This window comes from Nothoprocta perdicaria, unplaced genomic scaffold, assembly GCF_003342845.1.
Source record: "Nothoprocta perdicaria isolate Ctin4 unplaced genomic scaffold, notPer1 scaffold_8, whole genome shotgun sequence".
NCBI classification, from domain to species: domain Eukaryota; kingdom Metazoa; phylum Chordata; class Aves; order Tinamiformes; family Tinamidae; genus Nothoprocta; species Nothoprocta perdicaria.
In genome coordinates this window covers 1245717-1270002 of record NW_020456087.1, presented here as the reverse complement: position 1 = coordinate 1270002, position 24286 = coordinate 1245717, and the positions used below count along the sequence as shown (strand labels likewise).

Here is a 24286-nt window from a genome sequence, read left to right as displayed (position 1 = left end):
ATCATTAAGAACATAACTTTGTTACAATCTAAGAATAACCTACATTGAGAAGATCATCCTCTCCATCAGCCTATAGAGTTAAAATGTTCAGTGAAGACAACTAAAATATTGGCTATTTTGAGGCTTAGCAAGCCATTCACTTCCTTGCCATGTGATAAAAATGAAGTAAATAGATGATGCAGATTTTTCAAACAAGTCAAACAATATTTTAGTAACTGACCTAAGCACAAACACATAGAAGAAAAAAAAAAATCCAATACCCATCACCTTTGATAAATTATCTTCCCCGTCCCTCAGTTAATTTTTCATAAAGATGGTTTTGTACCCCATTCTCCACATTGTCTTTTTCTTTCTGGGTCTGTCTGAACCCAGATACCAATAGCACAGCTTCAGTTTTACTTGATGAAACACAGCAGCCTATGGGACTAGTTCTCTGATGCTTGCAGTTCCTGCATTGCTCATGTGTTACAGAGAAGGAACTCTGCAGAATGTATCGAAACAAAACAGATTGCTTTGGTGAAACAGTTCATCCATCAACATCTAATCTATAACATTATGAAATATATTACCTCATTTCTATATAGTAAAGGTTACTCTGCTTCAGCACCGGCATCCTGAGGCATAGTAACAAACTACAGCAGTATTCATTATACTCACAGTACTCCTCATATACACACTATTACACACACAAGATTTTTTACAGTGAAAATACAATAATACATTATAATATTTAGGGAAAAACACAAACAAGATATCCCTCTCAAGGTAAAATACGTAAGATCCTTCAAATCCAAGGTAAGTTATCTTTCAGGATTCCTGTCTTGGTTTAACATTGGAAGTTCCAATTCTGCAGTTACTAGCATACAAATTTCAGTAATAAAAACAGATCACAGTCTTTGAGCATTCGCCAATCATGTAACATTCAAGAGGAAACCCTGGCTTATAACTGCTCTTCTTTTTAACAGTGCCGAGATGCTTATACTAGAGTTTCATAGCAGGTTAAAAAGAAAAAAAAAAAAAAAAAAAAGAAAGAAAAGAAAAAAAACCACTAGAACATGTATTTCAGAAATAATTTATGAACTCTACAGATTGGATAACTTCAATTTGTTTGCCTTTTTTTTTCAATTTCAAAGCAGCCTTGACAGGGAGATGCTACTTTAACCAAGAGTAAGCCACAGCACCCATTAATCAGCAGAATTAGTTTTTGCCCCAGCATTATATTATAAGAGCATGTTTGGTTGCTTTGCAGGAGTGGCATAACGAAAATCTGATCAACACCATATGGGAAACATAAGAATGAAAAGCACCGACTACATTAAGAATATAAAAAATATCAAGTCTATGGACATGAAGGAAAAGAGGCAGAACAGTTTTGTTTAATGTAAATATCAAAACACAGAGTTTTATAAAGGCTTTGACTATAGACTATGACATGAACAAAGACCTTATAATCTGCATGTTTTTACATAATAAATACACACTGTTTGCCTTTTTTTTAAAAAAAAAAAAAAAAAAAAAGGTACTTTCTCATGGTAAGGACCTTCCCATGTTGCTCCCACTGTCTTGGAGCATTACAAACACCGGAACTAATATCTTAAGCGCATTTCATAGGCCTTCAGTTCCCTCTTTTTCATAGTTTTTATTGATTTCTATGATCTTTATATTTTCAGCCATGCACTACAAGCAGGTTCCACACTAACCATGGAATTCCTCCCTGAGGACAGCACTTCCAATGAGAACAGGTCCCATAAAGTCACTCAGCACAACCATAATGGTGGTGGTGGTGAAACCACACAGCAGCTCAGCACAAAAGACGGAAACATTTCAAGTTAGGCAAGAGTGGTATCAATAATTAAGCACAAGCTGGGAAACCTTCATCAGTCACAACACATGGAAATGCTGAAAAGCCTGAAGAGCTCATTAGGAAAGACTGACTAATAAACCCTTGCTGACCTTGTCTGCTCCTTTGGGCAGCAACTCTGCTTTAGCAGACAGACACACATGACACAGGGTTTCTTCTGCTCACACAAAGCAGATAGATCATGTATGCATCTAACTAGTAAAGATTGAAAACAATGGTCTCTACACTGTAAAATTTTAGTACCAGAAGACAGTGTATTATCCACTTAGGTATTTTCTTAAGCACTCTGACACATCAGAACTTTTAACACTTTGTTACTGGCCTCCATAGTTTCATAGTAAATTTTAAAACAGCAACTTCTAAGAAATTGTGAAACTCCCAGCCTATGGAAGAATTCACCTACACATACACACACACACACACAAAACCAGCAAAAAAGAGAAACAAGAAAAGCTTTCCCCTCCCAACCCCAGACAGGAAGAATAATTAAACATAATTAAAAAATGGCAAGCATGCTGACTTTAAAGGAAAATATATGGGAAGCTGGAAAGCGGAAGAAAAAGCAAAGGAATCACGAAGCATGTCAGACAAGATCAGATTTGTAAAAAGAATGGTCATCACATGGTACAACCTTATTTCTTCATTCAGTAACCAGCAGAACATTTTCATGGTACATTCTGAATTTCACTTTGAAATCTTCAGACAAGTGTGGCTGATGTTACGACTTTCCATTTCAGATTCCTCCCTCTAGCAGAGTTTAGAAACCTTCCTCTGGGAAACTTTCAGGTATTGGTCTTTCATCCCCATGTGTGGTGTGAAATTCATAATTAAGCTAGCTTTCTTGTAGCAAGGAAATATTTTTTTTCCTCAAATTTTCTGCTCTTCAATCTTTTATGCAAAGCTTACGAAGAAAACCAGAAAGGTCTCTATAAAAACCATGATACTAAGGCCAGTCTGTTCTTTCATAATAGCATAGGCAGTCACACCACATTCTTCTACAGTATTTCTCTACTTTCTGTAATACACTTGTAACTAGATGCAAGTAGAGATATGTCCTTCCAGAAGTTCTGTATTAGAGAAGAAGATTCATGAGTTACAGAAGAGCTTAAGACTTTCATTGCATCTTCTCAAAGCAGTATTAAGCTCATCTGTAAACGAGAGAAAGGGATTTGGGGCATCTTTGACTAGAGGAGGGAAGAAAAAACTAGAGACAAAATTTCAGATAAAGAAACCAACTTACAGGTACGTTGAAAGTGCTATTGAGCATTAATGCTTTGAAAGCACTATTTTTTGCTGCAGTTCGAATATCACCTTCACATTACTTCCTTTCACAAGTCACCAGTCTACTTACAGTATTTTGATTTAATGTTAAGTTGTTGTCATTTACTTGGTTATTAAATACTGTAAGGCTTGCTTATGTAAAGAAGAAAAGCTATTAAGATGATGACTTCTGCTATTTATATATTGAGAAACTTTCGTTCTCAATAGATGGAAACTTTACTTTCATAAGGGGCAATGCTTCACAAATACTTGTAAATGGGTGTTATCACATGTATTTTTATAGCTCAGAAGAAAAAAATTCACACATTCAAGAGGAAGCTGCGACGTGGTTTGGGAACACTTTCTGAAAGAATACTTAGCTGACATCTAGTGGAATGAGTAGGAAATACTTTTCAATATTGGAGAATAGAAATGGTTTATTAACATCTTTTCAATATCATTAAATTTGCATAAAATAACAGGCAAAATATTCAGGAAATAATTTGAACACTTTAACTGAACTTAATTTAAATGCATATCAGTAAAAAAATAAATGTTTCCATATCTTTTCCCTGGTTATCCTTTGTGTTATTTATGCCATATGAAGTTCATAGGAAATGAACTTGGCAGGAAAAAAAAATCTAAAAATCTTGAAGAAGTCCACGAGTATTTTCCTCCACACAGTCAAGTAAAAATATAAAACTTCCAAAAGAGGTGGAAAAGAACCTATAACATTAAGCTACACATATAGGACAGAAGGGTTGCAACTTTTTTTCCCACCTTAAGAATTCACTTTCTATTGCTAGAATAAACAGACTTCTCATTGACAAGCTACTCCATCATGGTAGTAAACTGTTCTCTCTCTCACCGAGCCTCTGTATTCCCCAAAATTCTCCTTCCAAGTGAATTACCCCCCCACACACACCTTCCATTTCCATGAGGTGTTCTTGTGTGGGATAATTCTTTGCAAGGATTATTATTATTTATAGTTGCTAGACATTATTACTACATGTTTACCTAGTACTAGCTTGCCTTTTCTTGTGCTGATTCAAATTCATGCTTAACCGTCAAGAGAAGAACAATGACATTATTTTTTGCACATAAGTAATACAACCTTCCTGTTCAACTAACTCACTTGGTGTTATGCTGGTATTTAAGTTCCTGCCCTTATGATCAGAGCACTTGCAACTTTTCACTTTGCTTAGCAGAATCACTTATGATAGGGGAAAGCCAGTTCTAATATTACACTTCCATTTTTTTTGGATTTTGATTGTTAGACAACTGGTCAAGCTTACACTCAACAAAAACAAGCATTAATAAAAAGCATAATAGAAAATTACAGAGTCTCACAAATACATTTATAATATTTTTGAGGGGGTATAAAACTATTTTTAATCCTGCACCATAGAAACAATGTACTATTTAAGTCAGCTCACTGAAACACTTTTAGAATGAAACAACATACTTAACATTAGACAGACAGCATATGATGCACTACGTAACTCTGAAGATTGCACAAAAATCAGGGAAAGAAAAGGAAACTTTACAAGAGTATACCTTTAGCGTTTCAATCTCTTCTTTGTGTTCCCTCTTTAAATGCAAAATGGCAGCTTGGTACTCTGTAAAAGTGGAAAAAAAAAAAAAAGTGTTTTCCATTAGCATCAGAAAACAACTTGATGGTTTTCAGCCTAAAACATCTCATACTACATTATCAAACCCAGAATGCAAACATCAGCTCTCAAATAAAAGACCTGTTACAGTGATGACAAGGGAGGAAAATATAAACATAGTGATTAGCACTTATTTTCTCAAACCACAAGACCAGACTTTCAAACGTTTTACTAACAGCAGAGGATAAAGCAAGGAGGTCTTCCATGCTGAGAGGGAAAAATGTGGGTAAGGTATCTCACAGTGAAAATGCAAAGAGGCAATGAAAGGTTTAGCTTTGCAAAAATAGAGTTGATAGCATCTTATGGCATATGCATGCATATACATACACATACATTCTAAAGAAAAACATATATTAAACACAATGGTTTAAAAATTTAAATATATAATGTATTAGATAGGTAAACTGGATAAAATGGCAATCACAAGTAGAAATAAAAACCTCAAAAAGTACCCAGCAGCAAAACATTTAAATAATTGTTTCTCTTAATTTTACCAGATGAAGATTGACCACAGCAGGTTAAGTACCTTCCAAGGGAAAAGATACCAGGTCCTAATTGGCTCTAACATTTCATGAGGAATGGTGCAGCAAGGTTCAGAGGTGAAACTCAAAGCCAGAGAAGTTTAAATCAGCAATGCAGCAAAGAGAGTGGTGAACATTGACTAAACAGGTTTAGTGACAGGCTGAAGTGGACTCCTAGAAGCTGGGCCACATGCTGAAGTTACCCTCAACCCATACTTAGGTTACATTTGACTAAGAAGAAAGAGAAGGCCTTTCATTAAGGGTTGTGCAATGATTCAAAGAGCCAGTCTCCTGTATACATTGGCCCAGAAGCTAGAGCTCTCAAACAAGCAGCTAGAGTTTGCTCTCAGACTGTTAAAGCCCTACTTCTATCTGCTTCCAATTCAAGCTTCCAATTCAGTGGCATATTTCCAGTTTCCTGCCCTGACTTCTGCTTCCTCAGCTGAAAAAAGAATCAGAACTAATTCAAACAGGAACTGTAAATAGTTCAAGAAGTCTAAATTTTACTGACAACACTCTGTAACACTAAGAGGTTTGTATGGTGTCTGAAAAAAGTAGAGTCAGGAAAGCAGCATTAAGATATTTTAGTGCTTAGGTGTAGCAAGGCTTGTTTGGAATTGGAATGTTTGGAAAAGGAATTACTTTCCTTTCTCCTGAGAGCATCTGGAAGAACAAAGGAAAGATAATCAGATCATCACCCTGAGAGGAGTGTGACAGATCATTTTTAATGCAAAGGTTATTCCCTCCAACTGTTTTGAGAGCCACATGAAACTATAGCTCAAGCAGCTGAAATGATTAATTGATATAAAAGATGCAAAGGGGAAGTGATTGGTATTATAGAAGGTGCAAAACAACAACAAAAACTACCTACCTAGATGTTCTCTTCCTGTACAGCACGGTTCAGATTCAGAAACTGCTCCCAACACAAGCATTTAGCTTAGGGAACAAGCATAGAGACCTACAAATCTATCTGAACAGATCTATTTTTTCTCTCAGATTACTCGCTGCTTAACATTCTTGGGGATTTGGGCAAGACAGCCACAGTTCCCCTATTCTGACAGGAACTGGCACCAAAAGCAGCCCCCTGCAACACACCCACTCCTTCTCAGTGCTCTGCTGCCTCTTCCTCTATGTGGACACAAGCACTAAGGCAGCCACAAACTGATGGCAGAAGTCTGTAAAGGATTAAAGCAAATCCAGCATAAAAACAGTTAAAAAGAATCTTGAAAGAACTAAGAATATTTTATTTTTCATTATAAACATATTTTGTAAGATACCATCATTTTAGGTTATTTTTCAGTGTCAGGCTTCCCAAAAGGCATGTGCTTTTCATCACCTCTCCTAGCCGGAAGTTCCAAAACAATTTCTAGATGTTAATCTTTGCTACAAAATTCCTGAGCATAAGGGGTTTTTTTGTTTGTTTGTTTTTGTTTTTTAATGATTTGCTTATGCCAAATGAAAATATGCTTAGAGAGTACTAAGTGGTAAGAATTAACAAACCCGATACATTACTTAGTGCAACGGCTACTGGAGAGAAACAGGAGTATCATACAAGGACATATCCTGCAGCACCTATTTAATACATTGTCTCCTATGCAACATAGGGCACCGTAAATTTCTTATGATTTTTATTATGTTACTTGTTATTTGCTACTCCTAGTACTTTCTCCTCCATTTTGAGAGGACATCATTCAAGGAAAAGCATTATAAATGACAGAATAATTTGCCCATTTGGGCATACTCTTCACTAATGCAACTTGATCCTTCTTTCAATCAATACAATTACAACCAATTACATACGACTGTCATAAAACTAGGTACTTCTTTTAGGATATTGTGACAGGAACAAATGTACATCCACCTTACATAAATATAAATAACTGTTAGTAACAGCTAGTAGTTAGGAATGTATTTTTAAAAATCAGTTTTGAGAAAAAATACTCATTTTAAAATAACATGAATGTTGGCAAAAGGTATGGAAGGCTGAATGAAATTTAAGATACACAGTAACGTTTAGTTACAAAAGCATGGTAGTGTCAGGCTTCCATTTTAAATGCCGCTGCTGAAAAAAAGAGTTACTAGCTATAAAAGCAGTAATCTCCTTACTGTGAAATCTGAAATTTCCATTCACTCCCATATTTTGCAAGAGCCAGTAGGTAAAGCCCTGAAGCTACAGCAGACCTGCTAATCATAAAGATTTTACCATATAGACCAAAACTGTATTTTGAGCTCATTATCATGAAAGGGACAATGATGAAGTGATCCTTCACATCCCGTGCCTGCTCCTCCGTACGTTCATCCTTTGCACTCATACTTTTTAGATCTAGGACTTGCCATACATACTTTGCATCAAATACAGACCAAAAATTACAAAGTGCAGATCCTCTCTTCACATAGCAGGAGGCCAAAGAGACACTACTGATAGTTGCGTAGACCTCAGCTCATGAACAGAATGTGCAGGAAAATTCTGTTTGTAAAAGCTCCTAAATAAGTTGCCTTTGTTAAGGTAAAAGCTATCTGAATACTTTTCTATTTCCAAAAAAATGCCAGTATATCTGTAATGAACATGAGTGGACTCTCATTATGAAATTTTACAGGGAATATGAGAGGAAATTCAAAAGCCTTGGAACTTATTTTGTCAAATATAATGTCCACTTGTGTCATCTACATGGAGTTGCATGGCAGACCTTGCTCTTCAGTGGTATAATGCATCAAATGGTCATGCTGGTTATAAGATTTCTTTCTGTCTTGTAAAACACACACTGAAAAATCTCCAACAACATCTAGCATTCCTAACTCAACCAGGATTTAAAAAAAAAAAAAAAAAGGCAAGAAAACTAATCCTCAGAAAGTTCATACTTAACAGATTCTTATATTGTAATTGTTTGAAAAACTTGAGAACAGGAAACTGCTTAATGAATAAATGAGATAATACTGACCATCAACACATAGTATAATGACAATTTCTCAATTCTCATGAGAGGTCAAAGTCAGGCCTGGCTGGAGATATTGGGGCAATACATCTTACTTAAAGAAGGATTTCTGAAGAACAACTTATTCCTCAGAGAAAGTATTGTAACCACTAGGAAGCTGCAGTTCCCTAGGGGACTATTTGCCTTCTGCATGGTTTTTTGGAAACTTTCATTCAATGTTTGTTTTTGTACAAAAGGCAAACAGAAATTTCAGAGTACTTTACGTATCATACAGATTACAAAGACTTAATATCCAAAAAGTAGTGTATTCAAAGGCATACAGGGTACTTCCCGACACAAGAACAAAACAAGTTGATTTTCACTTCAAATTAGACAAAATACCCTGCTATCTCAGCAGGGCTCTACAAGAAATGTCTCCTTCCCTCATTTCCACGCATGTGCTCTCATTCACTCTGAAGCATTTACAGTTTCTAAAAAAGAGTTTTCAAGTCATGACAGTTTGTGCAAAATAAATTCCTCAAGCTTCATTTGAAATCCAACAGACAGCCAGGCCTCTGTGCCGCCTCCTGTCAAGGGGATACATAAGTGAGCAAAAAAAACACAGGAAGCCCCTAAAAGATGCAGTAGGGGCTGCATCTGAAATAAACTTCCATAAATCAGATTAATATCATTCTTTCCTGCAATTAAATCTCCTTCTCTTTGTAAAAGGCTTCCCTTCCCTAAATTAGTACTATGTACCTAAATCACTGGAAGTTTGTTGCAATAGTGTGTCTCAGGTCTTCTCAAATCACCTCACTTTGTCTTTTGGCTAAAATTCATCTGTTATAATCTACGAGATGCATCTCAAAATGGAAGAGTTTAGTCCATGACCTCAGAATGAGTTTTTCTAGAACAGTGAGAAAGTTTTAGAATAACAGAAAATAGAATTTATTTAGAATTTAGAAATTATTTCAAAAATAAGCACTGCCAGATTATTACAATTCCATTTATTAGGCAGATCAGTTTGATTACTACCTGAATTTTGCTCACATGCAAAAGAATAGAAAATAAATAAAAGAAGAACTGATGTGCCTATTCATTATGCTCTTTCGATCATTCTTCATATTTTAACATTGCAAAATCTGGCACTCAGCATTGTGGAATAGATCTGAAAGTTGGAGAAATCAATCTAAGTTCCACTCATTTTATTCAGATGGCTAAAACTGACACTGAAGTCATAAAAACAGAATGCTGAAAACAGAACCTTATCTATTTTGCAGGTGCAAAAGACTTAATGTTTAGTTCTGAACACCGAGAGTCACCGTATATTTCACCTTTATCACTTTTATTCTATCGGGGGAAAGATACAGACTACCTTTACAATAACAGAAGAGACCAAAGACTAGACACAGACGGACAACATTACACTTTTCCACCCACCTCGTGGTCTCTCCTTGTAAAGCTTTAGGTGAGCTAGAGACAAAAGCATAAGTAAGATTGTACTTAAGGTTTCATACAGAGTATTTTAACTTTTATACTCATTAACTTTATTATAATTCTTTATTTTTTTATATTAAATAGATACAATCCTAGCAGATATTTTATTAATCTCTACATATACCAGCCAGTATTTTGGCACCAATTTGTCTTGCAAAAGATTATCAATGAATTATGAACAGCTTAATTTAAGTGGTATTAGATACTAGCATTGACACTAAGAATCAAATAGAAAGTTTAAAAAAAAAGAATTAGTGCCATGTAAAAAATATGCCATGGACATAAATCACTTAAGCACAGGCCACATGTAATAACACCTACTGTGAAAAGAGATATGCAAACATCTCTATAGAGCAAGACGCGTATGCAGAATTGCATACTGCGCTCTGCAGAATGACTCCAGCATTTATTTTATTGATTTCTCAAGATTTTCTCTTGGAAATGACAAACATGTTCATGCTGCCACTCATTATGGCCTGGTCAAGTTGCTTCCTAAGACAAGGAGAGCGGTTCAAACCAGGACGTTCATAGCATTTTCTTACTGATCTCTCCTAAACAACCTGATTAGGAGGCACAGACTTGAAATGGGAATGTTTTAAGGAATTTTTCACCTAGTCTTCTAAGTTGTTTCTAAAACACTGTTCTCCTTACGCCTCTGCACACATAACATGCAACTCCAAAAGAAAAAAAAAAAAGAATGTCCTTAGTCAATGTACGACATAAGCCACTGGATGGCAGAACTAAAGCAAACATGGTATTACTAATGCTAACTGAATGATGAAGCACACTTCACTGCTTCTTTAGCAGAATACACTAACATGCATGTTTTTCCCCTAACGCACATAAAACCAGGCATGAAATAAAAACTAGACATTTTAGACAACCTATGTGATTCATGCAAATCCCAAGCACCTGCTCAGAGGTATCTCACAAAGAATTGAATGCAGAGCAACAACTGTTATGAGCATACACAACAGATGCGCACATAAAGCTTTTTCATGATACAGAATAAGCTCCTTCTATATTAATATTTCTACCAGAGAAGGTAACTTTACTTTTTAAAGCTCAGTAAGTGGAAACCCAAAAAATAACAGTAATATAAAAAGTTAAAACTAACCAAAGCACAGAAGGCTGCAGTAGAAGAAGCAAATGAGAGTGCGGTTTACCTCCCTTGATATGTAACATATGCTATAGCATAAAGTATCCACTAGCTTCTAATTCAGCTCATTCAAGTTCTCTGTTAGGTAGGATTTCCTTTCTTGTCTCCTCCTCGAGTAAATCCTTGGTCCCATCATTTTCAGTACTCCCTTTCGCTCTCCTTTCCTTCCCTCCTGCCCATTTCTCCTCTAACCACAGGGTGGCAGCGGTGTCCCCATCCCCTTGCAGTCTCCTTGGGCTGCACCCCCTAAACAGGCTTTTTTTTCTGTCCTCCTGGCTTCAAATGGAATTTAAAACAAAAGCTTTCACACAAAAGGGGCATCGTACTTGCTTGAAATGAATGCGGCGGCATTTTAAACAAGTTGTTCCTTACACATGTTTAAAAGATTATTTGTCAGAAGTCCAAAGCGTAGGTATATGTAAAAGTGACAGAAAAGATTTCCTTAAACTTTCTTAAAAGCAATTTGAACATTTGCACTTAAGCATCCTGCTAGAATAAGCCAACTAAACTCACAAAGAATGGCGCATAAAGAAATCCTTAGAACCGCGTACTTTCAGGTGTGTGGGATTTTAGGGCTAGTGGTCATTTACCGACTATAAATTTGATGCTTTTTTTATATGAATCTTCTTCCCTCACCCCACCCCATTTACTCCATCCTGTCCTCCTTCCCTTGCTTCCCTTGCATTTCACTTCGACTCTTTTACAGCCCTGCCATTCAGTTCACAGAAGGAAGGCAATCCCCCAGACAAGGAAAGGAGCAGACATTCACCTCCACTATTGTTTTTTAGATTATTCAGGGAAAGGAAAAGCCTTCCAAGCTTAAAATTCCCCACAGAATGGTTGGCAACACCTCCGAGATTCTGGTGGAGGGAAAACACTGAGGGAGTGTGGAGAAAGGAGGCAGGAGGGGAAGATGTGAAGGACAAACAGTCTTAAAGAAGTGAACATTTAAGCATCTAAGTACTGCCTGAGGATCAAGATTATCCCCATACTGTTACAGAAAATCCAATTGTTAAATTGCTATAGAAAATGAAATAACTTCCCTGAATTCTGGAATTCCCCAAGAATATAGGAATGTTACCCACAGACCTGCAGGCTCCCCAGGGATAAATAAGCAAACCCTCAAATCTCTCTTAGGAGGAGAACCCTTCAGCTCTTCCTGACTGCGGAACAACCCAAAGTGCCATTCAGGAGTGGTCACCAGAGTAACTTCCTGCTCGGCCACTCCTCTCCTGTCACAGGTGACTTACAGCTACCCTTGATGGTGGAAATAAAATAAAAAAATACCACTAACGCAAAAAGGTGAACAATCTATTCCCTAGAGCAAGCAGTGAGAACAAATTTATGAAAGAATTTATTTGATGTGTTACAAATTCTCTTTAACCACCTCACCCAGTGCAAGACTAAAATAAAAAGCCCTCTCTCTGGATTCTTGATAGAAAAGGGTTTCCAAATCATTATACAGTGTACACAGTGAGTATAGGTTGAGAATACACATATAGATTACTATAAAGCAGTATATGTGTCTGTCTATATACATGCATGTGGGCAGCAGTAGGGACAATATAGATCCATGCACGTATGTACAAGTGCATCCTCCCAGCATATCCTCAGCTGCCCAAAGTTCAAACCCTGGGCCAAACACGTGAGCAGCGAGACTGGAGAAGGATCTGATACATGCAAGTTTAATTCAGAGGCATTTCTTTAATACAAAGGGCCTCATGTATCCTGAGCAAGAATACCACAAACAAAATACAATGTCATTCTTCTTGTGCTATGCACAATTGCCCTTTCACTGTGTTTCAGTTGCATAAAAACAGCTCTCTAGTAAAATCCCATGACTATTTTGGGCTTCGCAGCATCACATCGATAAAGGCATGAAAAATGGGCAGTGCATACATTTCAAAATAAAAACTACAGTAAAATTTGCCTTTGCTTTGTGCAACTAACAGAATAATCTTACTAGGAAAAAAAAATCTAGTTTAAAATCTTGTTTCTGCTTTGAGCAGAACCCAACTGTTCTATGTGAAAATTCTTGATCAGACTAGTACCTATGGCTAGGCAGACATATGTATTCAGATATGGCTTTGTATACTAAAGAAAAAAAATGTGTTTGTTAGACATCTGCAATACTAGACACATCTAGACATAATATCCTACGTCTTCTAAAGTCATTGCATTTCAATAAACAGTACCCATTATGGAAATGACAGGGATTTTACTAAAAAAGCGAAGCAAAGCTCTTCTTCTCCTCCTTCATCCTGTAATTACATAATCCCCACTGGATAGACAAGCATAAGTATCCTACCACAAAGCATTATGCACATTTTCCATATTCTAAATGCTTTTGCTGACTTAAGCATTGAGAATAGGTATTTTTTCCATTCTGACTCTGGATAGTGACAGTAACCCAGCAGCTTACCACACAAAAGATTGAACAATTTTTTTCAAGAAATCCTGCAGCATTTTTATTCCTTTTTTACAGATAGGTAAACTGAAGCTTGGAAAGTTCATGTAGTTTTCCTAAAGTCATTCCAGAAGACAGCATCATGACTGGGAGTGAAACCTAAGCATCTTAGCAACAAGTCTTTGGCATTAATAGAGACCTTCCTCTTTATTCCTGTCTCAGGAGGCACAGTACAAAAAACTGAGTCAGCTGCGATAGGGAAGGGCAGGGAGGCTGCTGCTGCCCATTCACCAGCCTTATCAGGAGGAGGAGATAACAATTCCCCTTTACTGCCTCCAGCCCTCTTATATCACTTGCAGTGCTCAACAAACCCACAGTTTGAAAAGCAGATATCTCTCAGGCTGCGAAACATCTCACTGTAACACAAGATTCTTCACAGTCAAATCTTGTATCTTATGTGAAGGTTTTAAAATATTTTTTAAAAAGTCCCTAAGACCAATCTTACTAAGAAGACATACCAGGCATCTTGAAAAACTGCTGTTGCCACTAAGATCTGTAGCAAAGTGGTTGTTTGAAAATTACTTTAATACTTGTCAGTAACTAATTTATACAAGAAACTTCTATTCGATGAAGTTCTATCTACATCTACTGTGCCATCACACAGCTTTTAAGAACCCTCCAAGTCAGACATCTTTCCTGGAGTCTAACTGACTACAGTTTCTAAATAGTACCACAATTCAGGCAAATATTAATAATAATAGATAGATTGAAAAACGAGAATAAAGTAGTAGAGGTCTAGATTGTCAAGGATACAACCTCCCCCTTCAGGAACATAAATCCAGTTTTAGGAGACACTGACAATATCAGAGCTGCTATTCAGCTTATGCCTGACCCCAGCATTCCTTGGTAACTAAATTTTAGGCTAGTCTTGACACATGTTAATGTATACAACATAGATGCCAGTACCTATTCATCTATTCATTGCTTAGAGAAAAAGAGTACAACAATGAAACAATTTGATTCCAATAAAACAAATTTACAAGAATTTCCTTTGCGATACTAAGAGCATCAAGCATGATGGCTGCTTCAGAGACAAACATAAATTGTTCAAAGCCACAAAGAAAGCCTGTGTTAAATGGCAGATAAGAAATCATGCTCTTATCTGCCATCTCTTTGTCCGGAACATTCAGCCTTTCTTTCTCCAAAGTTAGCAGATTATTTTCTGCACTTATATCATGACCATACATACCATAAAGTAATTTCTTCATGGGAACCCAGAACACACGAGAGTAAAGCTGTAATATATGTGACATTTGGCAGCAGATCTCTGACATTGTTTTTTATTTCTCTTTATATTTAGACTCATTTTAATATTTTTACTCTATTTTTTTCTCCAATTACCTCTTGATTTCCTTCTCTATGCTGAAATCAAGGCCTGTGCTTTCAGCATCGCAGACTGCTGTCATACCGATTGACACACTATGAAGACAGACTTTGCTGCAGATTTAAGTACGACACAAAGACAGACTATAATAGAAGAGGGATGTGAGGCTTCCTGCTAAACACAAACACCTGAATGAAGAGAAAAAATGTCCTGAAAGAGAATACACAGTGGATGAATGTTTCATAGGTATTACAGTCTTTTTTTTCTGCTTTATCTGCCCAATGTGGAGATCAGTTTTCAAACCTAAGTAGTTTTTTGAGCAGAAGTCCTGCCTCAACTCCATGCCTCATGCCTGCACTCTGGCCTTGCCCTCCGTCACACCTGAGGCACTCATTATGTGTTGATTCTAGGCTGCCTAATATCACAGGTGAACTCACTAGTGAATCTGCCCCTGCTACCTGGCCAAGTATTTTCACTACATGTAACAGCTGCGACACCTACCCTTTACGAAATCCGATGCTTAAAAAATGGAAATCTCTCCAAAAATTATGGGGGAAAAATTAAGAAACATTTTAAAAAATGGAGTAACAGAATTGTAGGACCACAGAACTATGCACAGAAATGTCTCTGTTTATATAGGAAAGATTTCCATGGAATAAATATATAGCCATTTTTTAGTCTTGCAGAATATAAATGATGCGATTCATCACAGACTTGCTTCAACTATTTTAGACTTACATGCTTGAAAAAAGCTCCATTTTTTTTCTAGAGAAGTATGTCGACAGTTTGTATGAAATACGGACATAGAGATGATGACTGAGATGCAGTCAATTTCAGTATGGAAATAGATGAACTAAAGGATTAAGAAAACATAAGATGTTTTAAAAATCTCATGGTATCATCCCTTTCATTCAAAATTTATAACTCAAGATTTGGAGATATTTGCTGGCGATTTCAAAATTTGCTAAATGTTGGAGGTGACAATAATTTGACTATGCAAGATGTTATCAATGGCATGGATGGATCTGTTGCAGAATTATATTTGTTTGCTAATATCATTCAGTTCTGATGATCCTAACAGTCCTAGTCAGTTTGACACGTGTTCCTTGTTATGTCTGTTTGCTTTTCAGTTGGTTTCCCACACATCAAGCCAGACTGGAGGCCTCTCGAGGGAGTCACTTGCTTCTCCAAGCTGCTGTGAGTCACTGCAAGGTCTGCTGCGTAGGACAAATTAAGCTGGAATTTCTGGCTTCCAGGAGGCATCAAGAACAATGAGGAAAAACATGGCAGGTAGGTGAGAAAAGATCAAAAAGCCAGTAATCCTCTCACTCGATATTTGTGCCTTCCTGTCATAGCTGTCCTATTCCATGGGCATGAAGGAAGTAAATCAAAGGCTGAGAACTGTGAGAAAGAGCACAGTACATACATCTTTTCCTATGCTAGAATTACAAAGATGTGTCCACTGATTTCTCTTGAAAGTGAGATCACTGTTTAAATACATCAGAATAGTTATGGCAAGTGGCTTTTTTTTTTTTTTACTCTAAAACAAAGTTGTGCTAAACAAATAGTTATCTAATAATATATCTTGTTATCATTATTTGTATATATACTCCTATTGTTTTGGTAGATGAAACCCCTAATTACAGAAATTAAATTACTAACATGAAAAAAATATTGACTGAACTGCTGGCTGAAAGTTAAAACAAGGCATTTTAGTTCTGCTTTATGTTACAAAGCAATCATCTATTCAGGAAAATCATAGGTGGAACACAAAAATCCCGGCCACAGACAATTTTAAAACTTGATTCTAAAATCAGCTGTTCATTTCACCTTAGCTATTGGGACAGGATACTGTGGTGGGAAATAGGTGATAGCTTTAAGATCTCTGCAAGTTTAATGATTTCAATGGTTCCAAACATAGAATAAAAAAAAATAAAATTAAAAAAAAAACCTTTTGGACAAGAAGTTCCTAAGGTACTGGAGACTAGGAGGGAAATATGGGCAAGGAGGGCCATGAGGGGAAATGTCAGCATACATATGCACTTTGTCAGTGCCATAGAGAAGATAAGGAGCTTAGCACTAATATTGTATTTCCACTTCCATAAGTACTAAACAAGAATCTATCAAATCAGGCCAATCTGGAATACAAACTCTGTTTTTTGAATTATACCTGTGCTATTCATATGAACTTCATATCTTTAACTTGCAAAAGGTTGTAAATATTCATTCCTACGCATTATGCTTTAAAATATTCTTCCTAGTACTTGGAAAACTGGATGTAGCTACCTGTTATCACCACTTATAACTTTCTGCAGTGACAATCCTTGCTGCCATCGCTGCTTTCTGCCAATTCATGGATATTAACAGTGCCAAGAGAAACACACCTCAGCAGCTAGTAGGTTTGTGTGTATAACTAGCATACCCTTAACACACGCTGTATACACAGTGTTTGCTTGTTTCTTTAAAAGTACCACTGTGTCTCATCCGAGCTGAGCCGCCCGCTTTCATTTCAGTCACATCAGACACCGGGTGACTAATGGACTGTGTAGTCTGGACTGTATAAAAATTTGACTTGGCAAACTAACCATGCACGTTGATGGGATTGTCACCCAAAATCCCTCAGTAACAAACAGGAACAATTTGCATGGGCTCTACGCCAACCTGCCCTTCCTATTCAAACTTCTGGAAAGCATGATCTAATTTTTCTCTTAGTATATGGAGGTTTTATTAATTTAATTTCTTTTTCTTTAAGACATGTTTTGCCACAGATGATTATAGTCAAAAAAAAGGAGAAAAAATATTTACCTGAGGAAAACAGAATATTGCAAGCATATAGCCTATAATAAACATTTAAGTGTAGCAGCAAGAGACTGTAGAAATCCTTAACGGATAAGCCCAGGGAGGTTGTGGAGTCTCCTTCTCTGGAGGTTTTCAAAACCCACCTGGATGCCACCTTGTACCACATGCTCTGGGTGTGCCTGCTTGAGCAGGAAGGCTGGACTAGATGATCTCTAGAGGTCCCTTCCAAACTTTAAGATTCTGTGATTAATAATCACGTCTATTGGCGTGAATATTGTCCTGTCCACCTAGAAATAGCCTCTTGCACTTGAGTATGGAAGCACTGTAAATCAGTCAAGTCTGTCTACATTACATAAATGCTTTTCTTGCAAAACTTGGAAGAAAAGAAGTTTTCTGAAAGAAAAGAAGTTTTCTGAAATGTACAACAATGTCTACACTTCCAGTGTCATGGCCACTTCATAAAAAGGAAAAGGAAGGCAGAGAGAGCTAATGAAAGGCGGGCGGTGGGAGGGGGAAGAAAATGACATATAGGATAGCCACAGTGAACAACATTCTAAAGAACAAATTTCATTTCATATTTTTACACAATTGCACATTATGACTGATAAGAACAGGAAGAATATCCTTATATTTCAGAATAGAAATCTGAAATAGTTATACTATTGCTATGCTATGCTAATAGTAGCTACAATAACCTTTCAAATATCATAGAATCACAGAATGGCTAAGGTTGGAAGGGACCTCTAGAGATCATCTAGTCCAATCCCTCTGCTCCAGCAGGGACATCCAGAGCACAGGTCACAGAGTGGCAGCTGGAGATCTCCAGAGAAGGAGACTCCACAAGCTCCCTGAGCAGCCTCTTCCAGGGCTCTCTGAGGCACCTGTACGGTAAAGAAGTTCTTCCTCACATGCAAATAGAACTACCTGTGTTTCAAATTGTACTCATTACCCATTGTTCTTTTGCTGGCCATCACCAAGGAGATTTTGGCCCCATTCTCCCTACATTCTCCCCTAAGGTATTTGAACATGTTGATAAGATCCCCTCTCAGTCTTCTCCAAGGTAATTGGCTCTGCTCACTTAGTCTTTCCTCATGCTCAGGATGTTCCAGTCCCTTAATCATCTTTGTCACTCTCCACTGGACCCTCTCCAGAAGCTCCACATCCCTCTTGCACTGGGGAGCCCAGAACTGCACGCATACTCCAGGTACGGCCTCACCAGAGCTGAGTAGAGAGGCCTGGCCTCCTCCTGATGCAGTCCAGGATCCCATTGGCCTTCTTAGCCATGAGGACACACTGCTGACTCATGGTTCATTTGTTGCCAAACAGAAAATACGTTTGTCTAAATACCAAACTCAGGAAGAAACACTTCTCTAAACAGCTTATCTCATAATTAGTTCTAGGTTTCAGACATATTCATTGCTAAATAAGATATAAGCCTAGCTTTATAAATGATCTGGGTGGATATGAGTATTCCTGAGTTCTAATTGGCATTAATTACTTTCATCTTTGATTTAACAGCGCGACATTGCCTAAATAAAAGCAAGCACATCAGGCTAGACTCTTACAGAATCACTCCACCCCACAGCCCAAGCCAATAAAAAGGAGGTAAGTTTTTAGTTCTGTATTCAGTCCACCACCTGAAGAGAAATCCTCTAGAAAAGAACAACCCAATATATGAAAACCCACTTCTTGTCTCATGGCTTTTATAAATGTAAATATTTAGATTGCAACATACTTACCATTTACAATTAGAAAACTACATGCTTATCAGATCATAGTAAATAACATATTCCAAAAAATAAAAGATCTGGGAAATCAGACAAGACCATACAGTGACTTATCAGAACACTTCTATACCAAAGAATAAAAAGACATCTCAGAGACTGACTTCTGCCAACGTTCACCTCTATGTTTTACCTGCTTCTGTGTACTTTAATCCTACTTTTGCCTCTTCATGCTGTGCTTTTGGTGGTGGCCATACAGTCTGGAGTCTCCCTGGAGTCTTGTCATCTTGCTCTGAGGGACTCAGGTCAGGCTGTCAAAATCACATAAGGAAAAAGTTAAAGTCCGAAGTATCAATCCATTCTAAATTAGCAACTGCCACGTTCAACCCTGCGGGTACATTCTAGAGGGGTTCTCTCTCATTCCACTGATTCTAACAACATTCATAGTTTGTTAAGGGGGATGCAGATAAATGAGTGCAGAACTATAATTTTGAGAAGGAAAATATTTTAACACGTCACATACAATGTTTTGTTGAAACTGCTCACATCAGTATGGAAAGTCTGTCCTTTAGTGAATTCTCTTAGGTGAGGAACATTAGTTACTTTTTCCTGTCTCTTTTTTTCCCCAGAGTGAAAAAAGCTGCCTGCGCTCCTTTTATAGGTAGCTAACACCCAGGTAGGTTCTCCGTGAAGAGCACAGGGAACGGCTGAAACAAGAACAGGCAACCTGGGAACAGGAACGGCAGAGCCCACCTCTAGCTGCTGCACACGCCACAGCCAGCAAGGACCTCTTTTCTCCTCCATAGACATAGGCTACTTTAAACCTGTATTCTCAGCCTGCTCAGGTGTCAGTCACAGTTTTAAAGAAGTTTTAAAAACAAAGCAACAACAAAGTACACACAGATTAACACAGCAAATTAACTTATGTTGCTTTGGATTTGGGGTCTGATTCTGTAATGCTTAATCATTCAGGTAATTCCCTCTGCAGCTGACAGGAACATTCTTATGAGTTAATAATATCTGATGAAGATGTAAGAACAAGAAGCTTGGGGAAGCGGGAGGGGTTGCACATTCGGTAAAAGAGTTCAAATTGCACTCAAACTTCATTTCTTGCTGTCATTTTACAAAATCTTAGCACAGACTTTTTTCTTTTCTCAAAAGTGTATATCCAAATCATGGCATGCATAAGGTTATTAACCTTGCAAATTTTAAAAAATATTAGGTTGTCTAGCTGGAATCACTGAATTATGCTGGGAAAGGGCTAAATACTTATCGATACTTTCTTGCACAAATTATATTGAAAATCATTCCTTACATATTGCATCAGCTCTCATCGCACAATTATCCTTACAGTTAAAATGAAATACCAGTTTAAAAGTTTAAAAATAAAAAAAGCAAGCAGTGAAAAAGACAATAGTAAATAATATTACAGTAAATATTAGTAACAAAACTCATTTTAAGTCATGCTTAACATATGGACAACTGTCTTGTAGCAATATTTTAAGATCTGATAGTTATTTTTACGTTCTTTCAATTCAGAAGCTTGATTACCACCTATCCTCACCGAAATTCAGCTAGAACTTGTGATTAGCAATTTTGAAAAATCTGTCCCCAAAATACTCAAGTTCACAATCCAAAACTTAAAGACTGCAAAAACAGAGGGCAAATCTGACATTTTGATTTTAACTTCTCACCATTATTTTTAAACAAGAAAAAAAAAAAAATCAGATTCATCAACTTCCAGATCTCAGGAAGAAAAAGTAATTCAACCTACAGATTTGTCTGACGGTCCATCCCCGGGTTTTGATTTTGACCTTTCAAATACAGCTTTCAAGGACTCTTTTTCATTTCTCATTTTGCGTTTTATGGCTTCCAGTTCTGAAGGATCTGCAGTTGTTTCTTTTTTGGGAGGCCGCGTGAATAGAGCTTTAAAAACATCCAGTGCAGATTCAGTAGGACTTGATTTTATTTCCTCAGAGAGGAAACGTGGTTCTGTTTTAACAGATGCCTTGTTCTCTTGAGCTTCATCACTGTCCTCAGTCTCACCAGAACCCTCACCAGAATCTTCTGCTCTCTCGTCATTCTTGGAGACATCTATGTTTAACAAGTGAGAGAGTTGCTCCAGGAAAGTAGGACTTGCTTTAAGCTCAGCTGATTTTTTTTTAGTGGTCAAACCTGATGTAATGTTGGATTTCTTAACAGGCTGTCGTAACTTAAGCAGAGCTAAATCATCCTCCCTCGGTTTAATTTCTGTAACAGTCTCCCCATCCTCTGTGGTTAGTCCTTTTTTCCTCACACGCAGTCCACTAAAGAAAGCAGGCAGCTGAAAAGTCTTTTCAACCAGCGTTGTTTTTTGGCGAGAGGTGTTACCAGCTGAAGGTCTCTGTTCTTCATCTGAAAGTTCTTGAGGGCTTTTCCCTATAGCAAGCAAGCGACTTAAGTGCTCATCCATTAACACGCTGTCTTTTCCTTCAGAGTCATGATCCAGATTACTACCCAGCCCTGCTGGAAGCTCCTTAGAAAGTGGTGGGTGTAACTCCGTTTCATCTGTGTTCACAGTGTAATCACTATCCTTGTCCCCTTCTGATTCTGACTCTTCCTTATTTTGACTGTTATTGTCCAAAGCCTGAGCAGACAAAGCAGCATTATTTAGCACACATCTGATAGTTTTGTTTTCATCGGTGTCTGGGTCTTTGCTCTCACTGTCCGACTCTGTATCGCTGGTTGTATGAACCAAAGTACCTTGCACAAGAATAGCATCCTTGTCATCATTATCAGATTCGGACAAAGGAGTCTCCACAAACCTTAAATGGTGGCACAGTAATTCATTCTGCTCAGCTAAGTCCAGTTCCAGGCCAGGCTGGCTGTCAGGCATTGGGTCAGCTTGCCCACTGCTCCTGCTCACTCTGGGCTGGCTTTCTGAGGCGTCATCACAATCATCATCATTCCTCTCATGCTGGCTGTCAGCACGAGCATTTATATTGGTGTGCAAAGGTTGAAATGCTTTGAGCACAGCTTCTTCTTTGGAGAGTTTTGATTCCAGTTTAGTTGTAAATCCAAGAAGCGTTTTCATAGAAAATGTAGTGAAAAGGTCAGCTTCGCTTTCTGCTCCGTTCTCCCACTTGGAAAGCTCACCGCAGTCAGGTGCTGCGTTTTCTTCTTCCATGTCGAGTGAAATACAGAACAGTTTTACTCCTGTTAGAGCCACTACCTGCCACACAAATGTTTATTATATGCATTCAGTCTGCCGGTTTGCTACAGGAAACGCAGGAAGCGAGAGCCGCGAGCTGTCCTCTACAGCGCCAAGGCTGCCGGTCTCCCCCACATCACGGGCTCGCAGGATTCCTTGTCGGACAACAACAGTACCCCTCCTTCCGGGTTCAGCACTCTAGTTACTAACCAGAAGTGCCTACATCCAATCTCAAAGCTCTCCTTGAAGAGAAAGAAAAAGACGCACCGTGTACAAGTTCTCAGCAGCTTCGGTACTCGTTCCTTTGCACAAAGGTCTTTTTGTCCCAGCAAATATGCCAGCACACTAATCTCAGTTGGAAATTCAGCCAATGGTTGCTGTTCCAGCTCCTGCAATTCTACTGGCTACACACAACTTCCTACTCGCTAAAAAGTGCCGAGCAACTATATAAACAAGGCTCCCGAAGACGGCAGTAGGCATTTACAGTCTGCCACTTCCTTATACCAGTTTACGAGTTCTGAACATTTGTCAGCCGAAAATTCCTGAAGGATTCTCTCATACAATCTTTGCACTTTCAAGAAGACCTTTTGTAAATCCATTATCAAAAAAAATCAAAAAAGAAAGTAAAAAGAAAATCCAAGCAAAACAGTATTTCTGAAGTCTCCACTGAAGTTACACAAAGCTCCTGCAGTGCTCGGAGTTCTCCACCAGCCAAAGCAAAGCAGACTGAATGCCCTTGAAGCTGAATAAAGCAAAACAAAACGAGACTCTCTTCCCATTTGCTGCAGGTTTCATCTGGAATGCAGATTTCAGCCTCGGGGCCATGCACAGAAAACCCACAGGACTGGTTTCACATTACTACTGTCCTACTACGCAGCCACTGCTGCAAACTATAAAAAGGTACTTATCAAAGGCGGTCACCACACCCGTGCCTGTGACTGGAAGCTCTTTGGGTGGGCAGGGTAAACAGCCAGAGCCCAGAAACACAGAGTTAACTGTGTGGAGATCGGGCACATTGTTCATTCAGCTGCACGGCGCCCCAAGCTTGCAGTATTTCAGAATGAAACAATCTCTGCTGAGGTATTTTTTCGATAACTTTTATCTATACATTACCCAGGTAATGCTGAATGTGCAAAACTGCCTTTAATTAATGTCATTGAAGTTACTTGACGGAAACCTTCAAGTCTGTACCTCTCAAAATGAAAAGAAACTGCCAGAGGTATGTTTTAGATATATTTTCTCTCTCAATACACACATAAAAAAGTAAAAAATATTTTTTGGCATATTTGATATTCAGGCAGTCATTAAGTTTTGACATTGTTTTGCACTTTTGTTCTTTTTTATTTATTTGTTTATAATATTGGAAATCTGCAAGAGCTGGAAACCTTCTAATTCCTTTGCTTACCACATTAGCATCTAAAAAAATTCAAATACACTAATTCTGCACTTGGCACCCAAGTTAGGGGCTCACTCCGCAGCAGCACGGAGCTGTGAACAGCGTGCCTTGCACTCTCGACCCCTCAGGAAAATCAGCTGCAGATCACACCTTTGCAGCAAGTGCCAAAAGAAAAGCTCAATATAGCAGACAACAAGCAGCAAGAAAATGTCCCAACATACTTAGCTTTTGTTTAACTGCTTAAAAATAAATGCAATTAATTAGAGAAAATTGTGTGTTCTTTTTTAAATGTACTGTAGAAGATAATAAGTCTATAGCAGAAGTCATTGGTATTTAATCTAGGAAAAAAATGTTTCCCTAGATTCAAACTGCTAAATACTAAAGGCTTTTTCAATAATATAGTTGTATGCATACCTATGAAGACAGGCTACTGTAAGTATTCACATCTTTATTTGCCATTTAAACACAAATATATATTTATTTTTATTTATTTAGCCTTCCTATAC

At 37.8% G+C, this 24286-nt stretch overlaps 1 protein-coding gene across 1 annotated transcript in view; it reads right to left on the bottom strand.

The window, feature by feature from the left end:
* Positions 1-22460, bottom strand: part of LOC112958030 (formin-like) — a 117239-nt gene extending 94779 nt beyond the window's left edge. Inside the window, exons 1-4 of the mRNA XM_026051834.1 lie at positions 20969-22460; positions 19388-19505; positions 9665-9697; positions 4679-4740 (exon numbers count right to left, since the gene is read on the bottom strand). Of these exons, the coding sequence (XP_025907619.1) occupies positions 4679-4740; positions 9665-9697; positions 19388-19505; positions 20969-22360 (1605 nt within the window). The 5' untranslated portion in view covers positions 22361-22460. The remainder of the gene's footprint in view (positions 1-4678; positions 4741-9664; positions 9698-19387; positions 19506-20968) is intronic.
* Positions 22461-24286: the final 1826 nt, after the last annotated feature.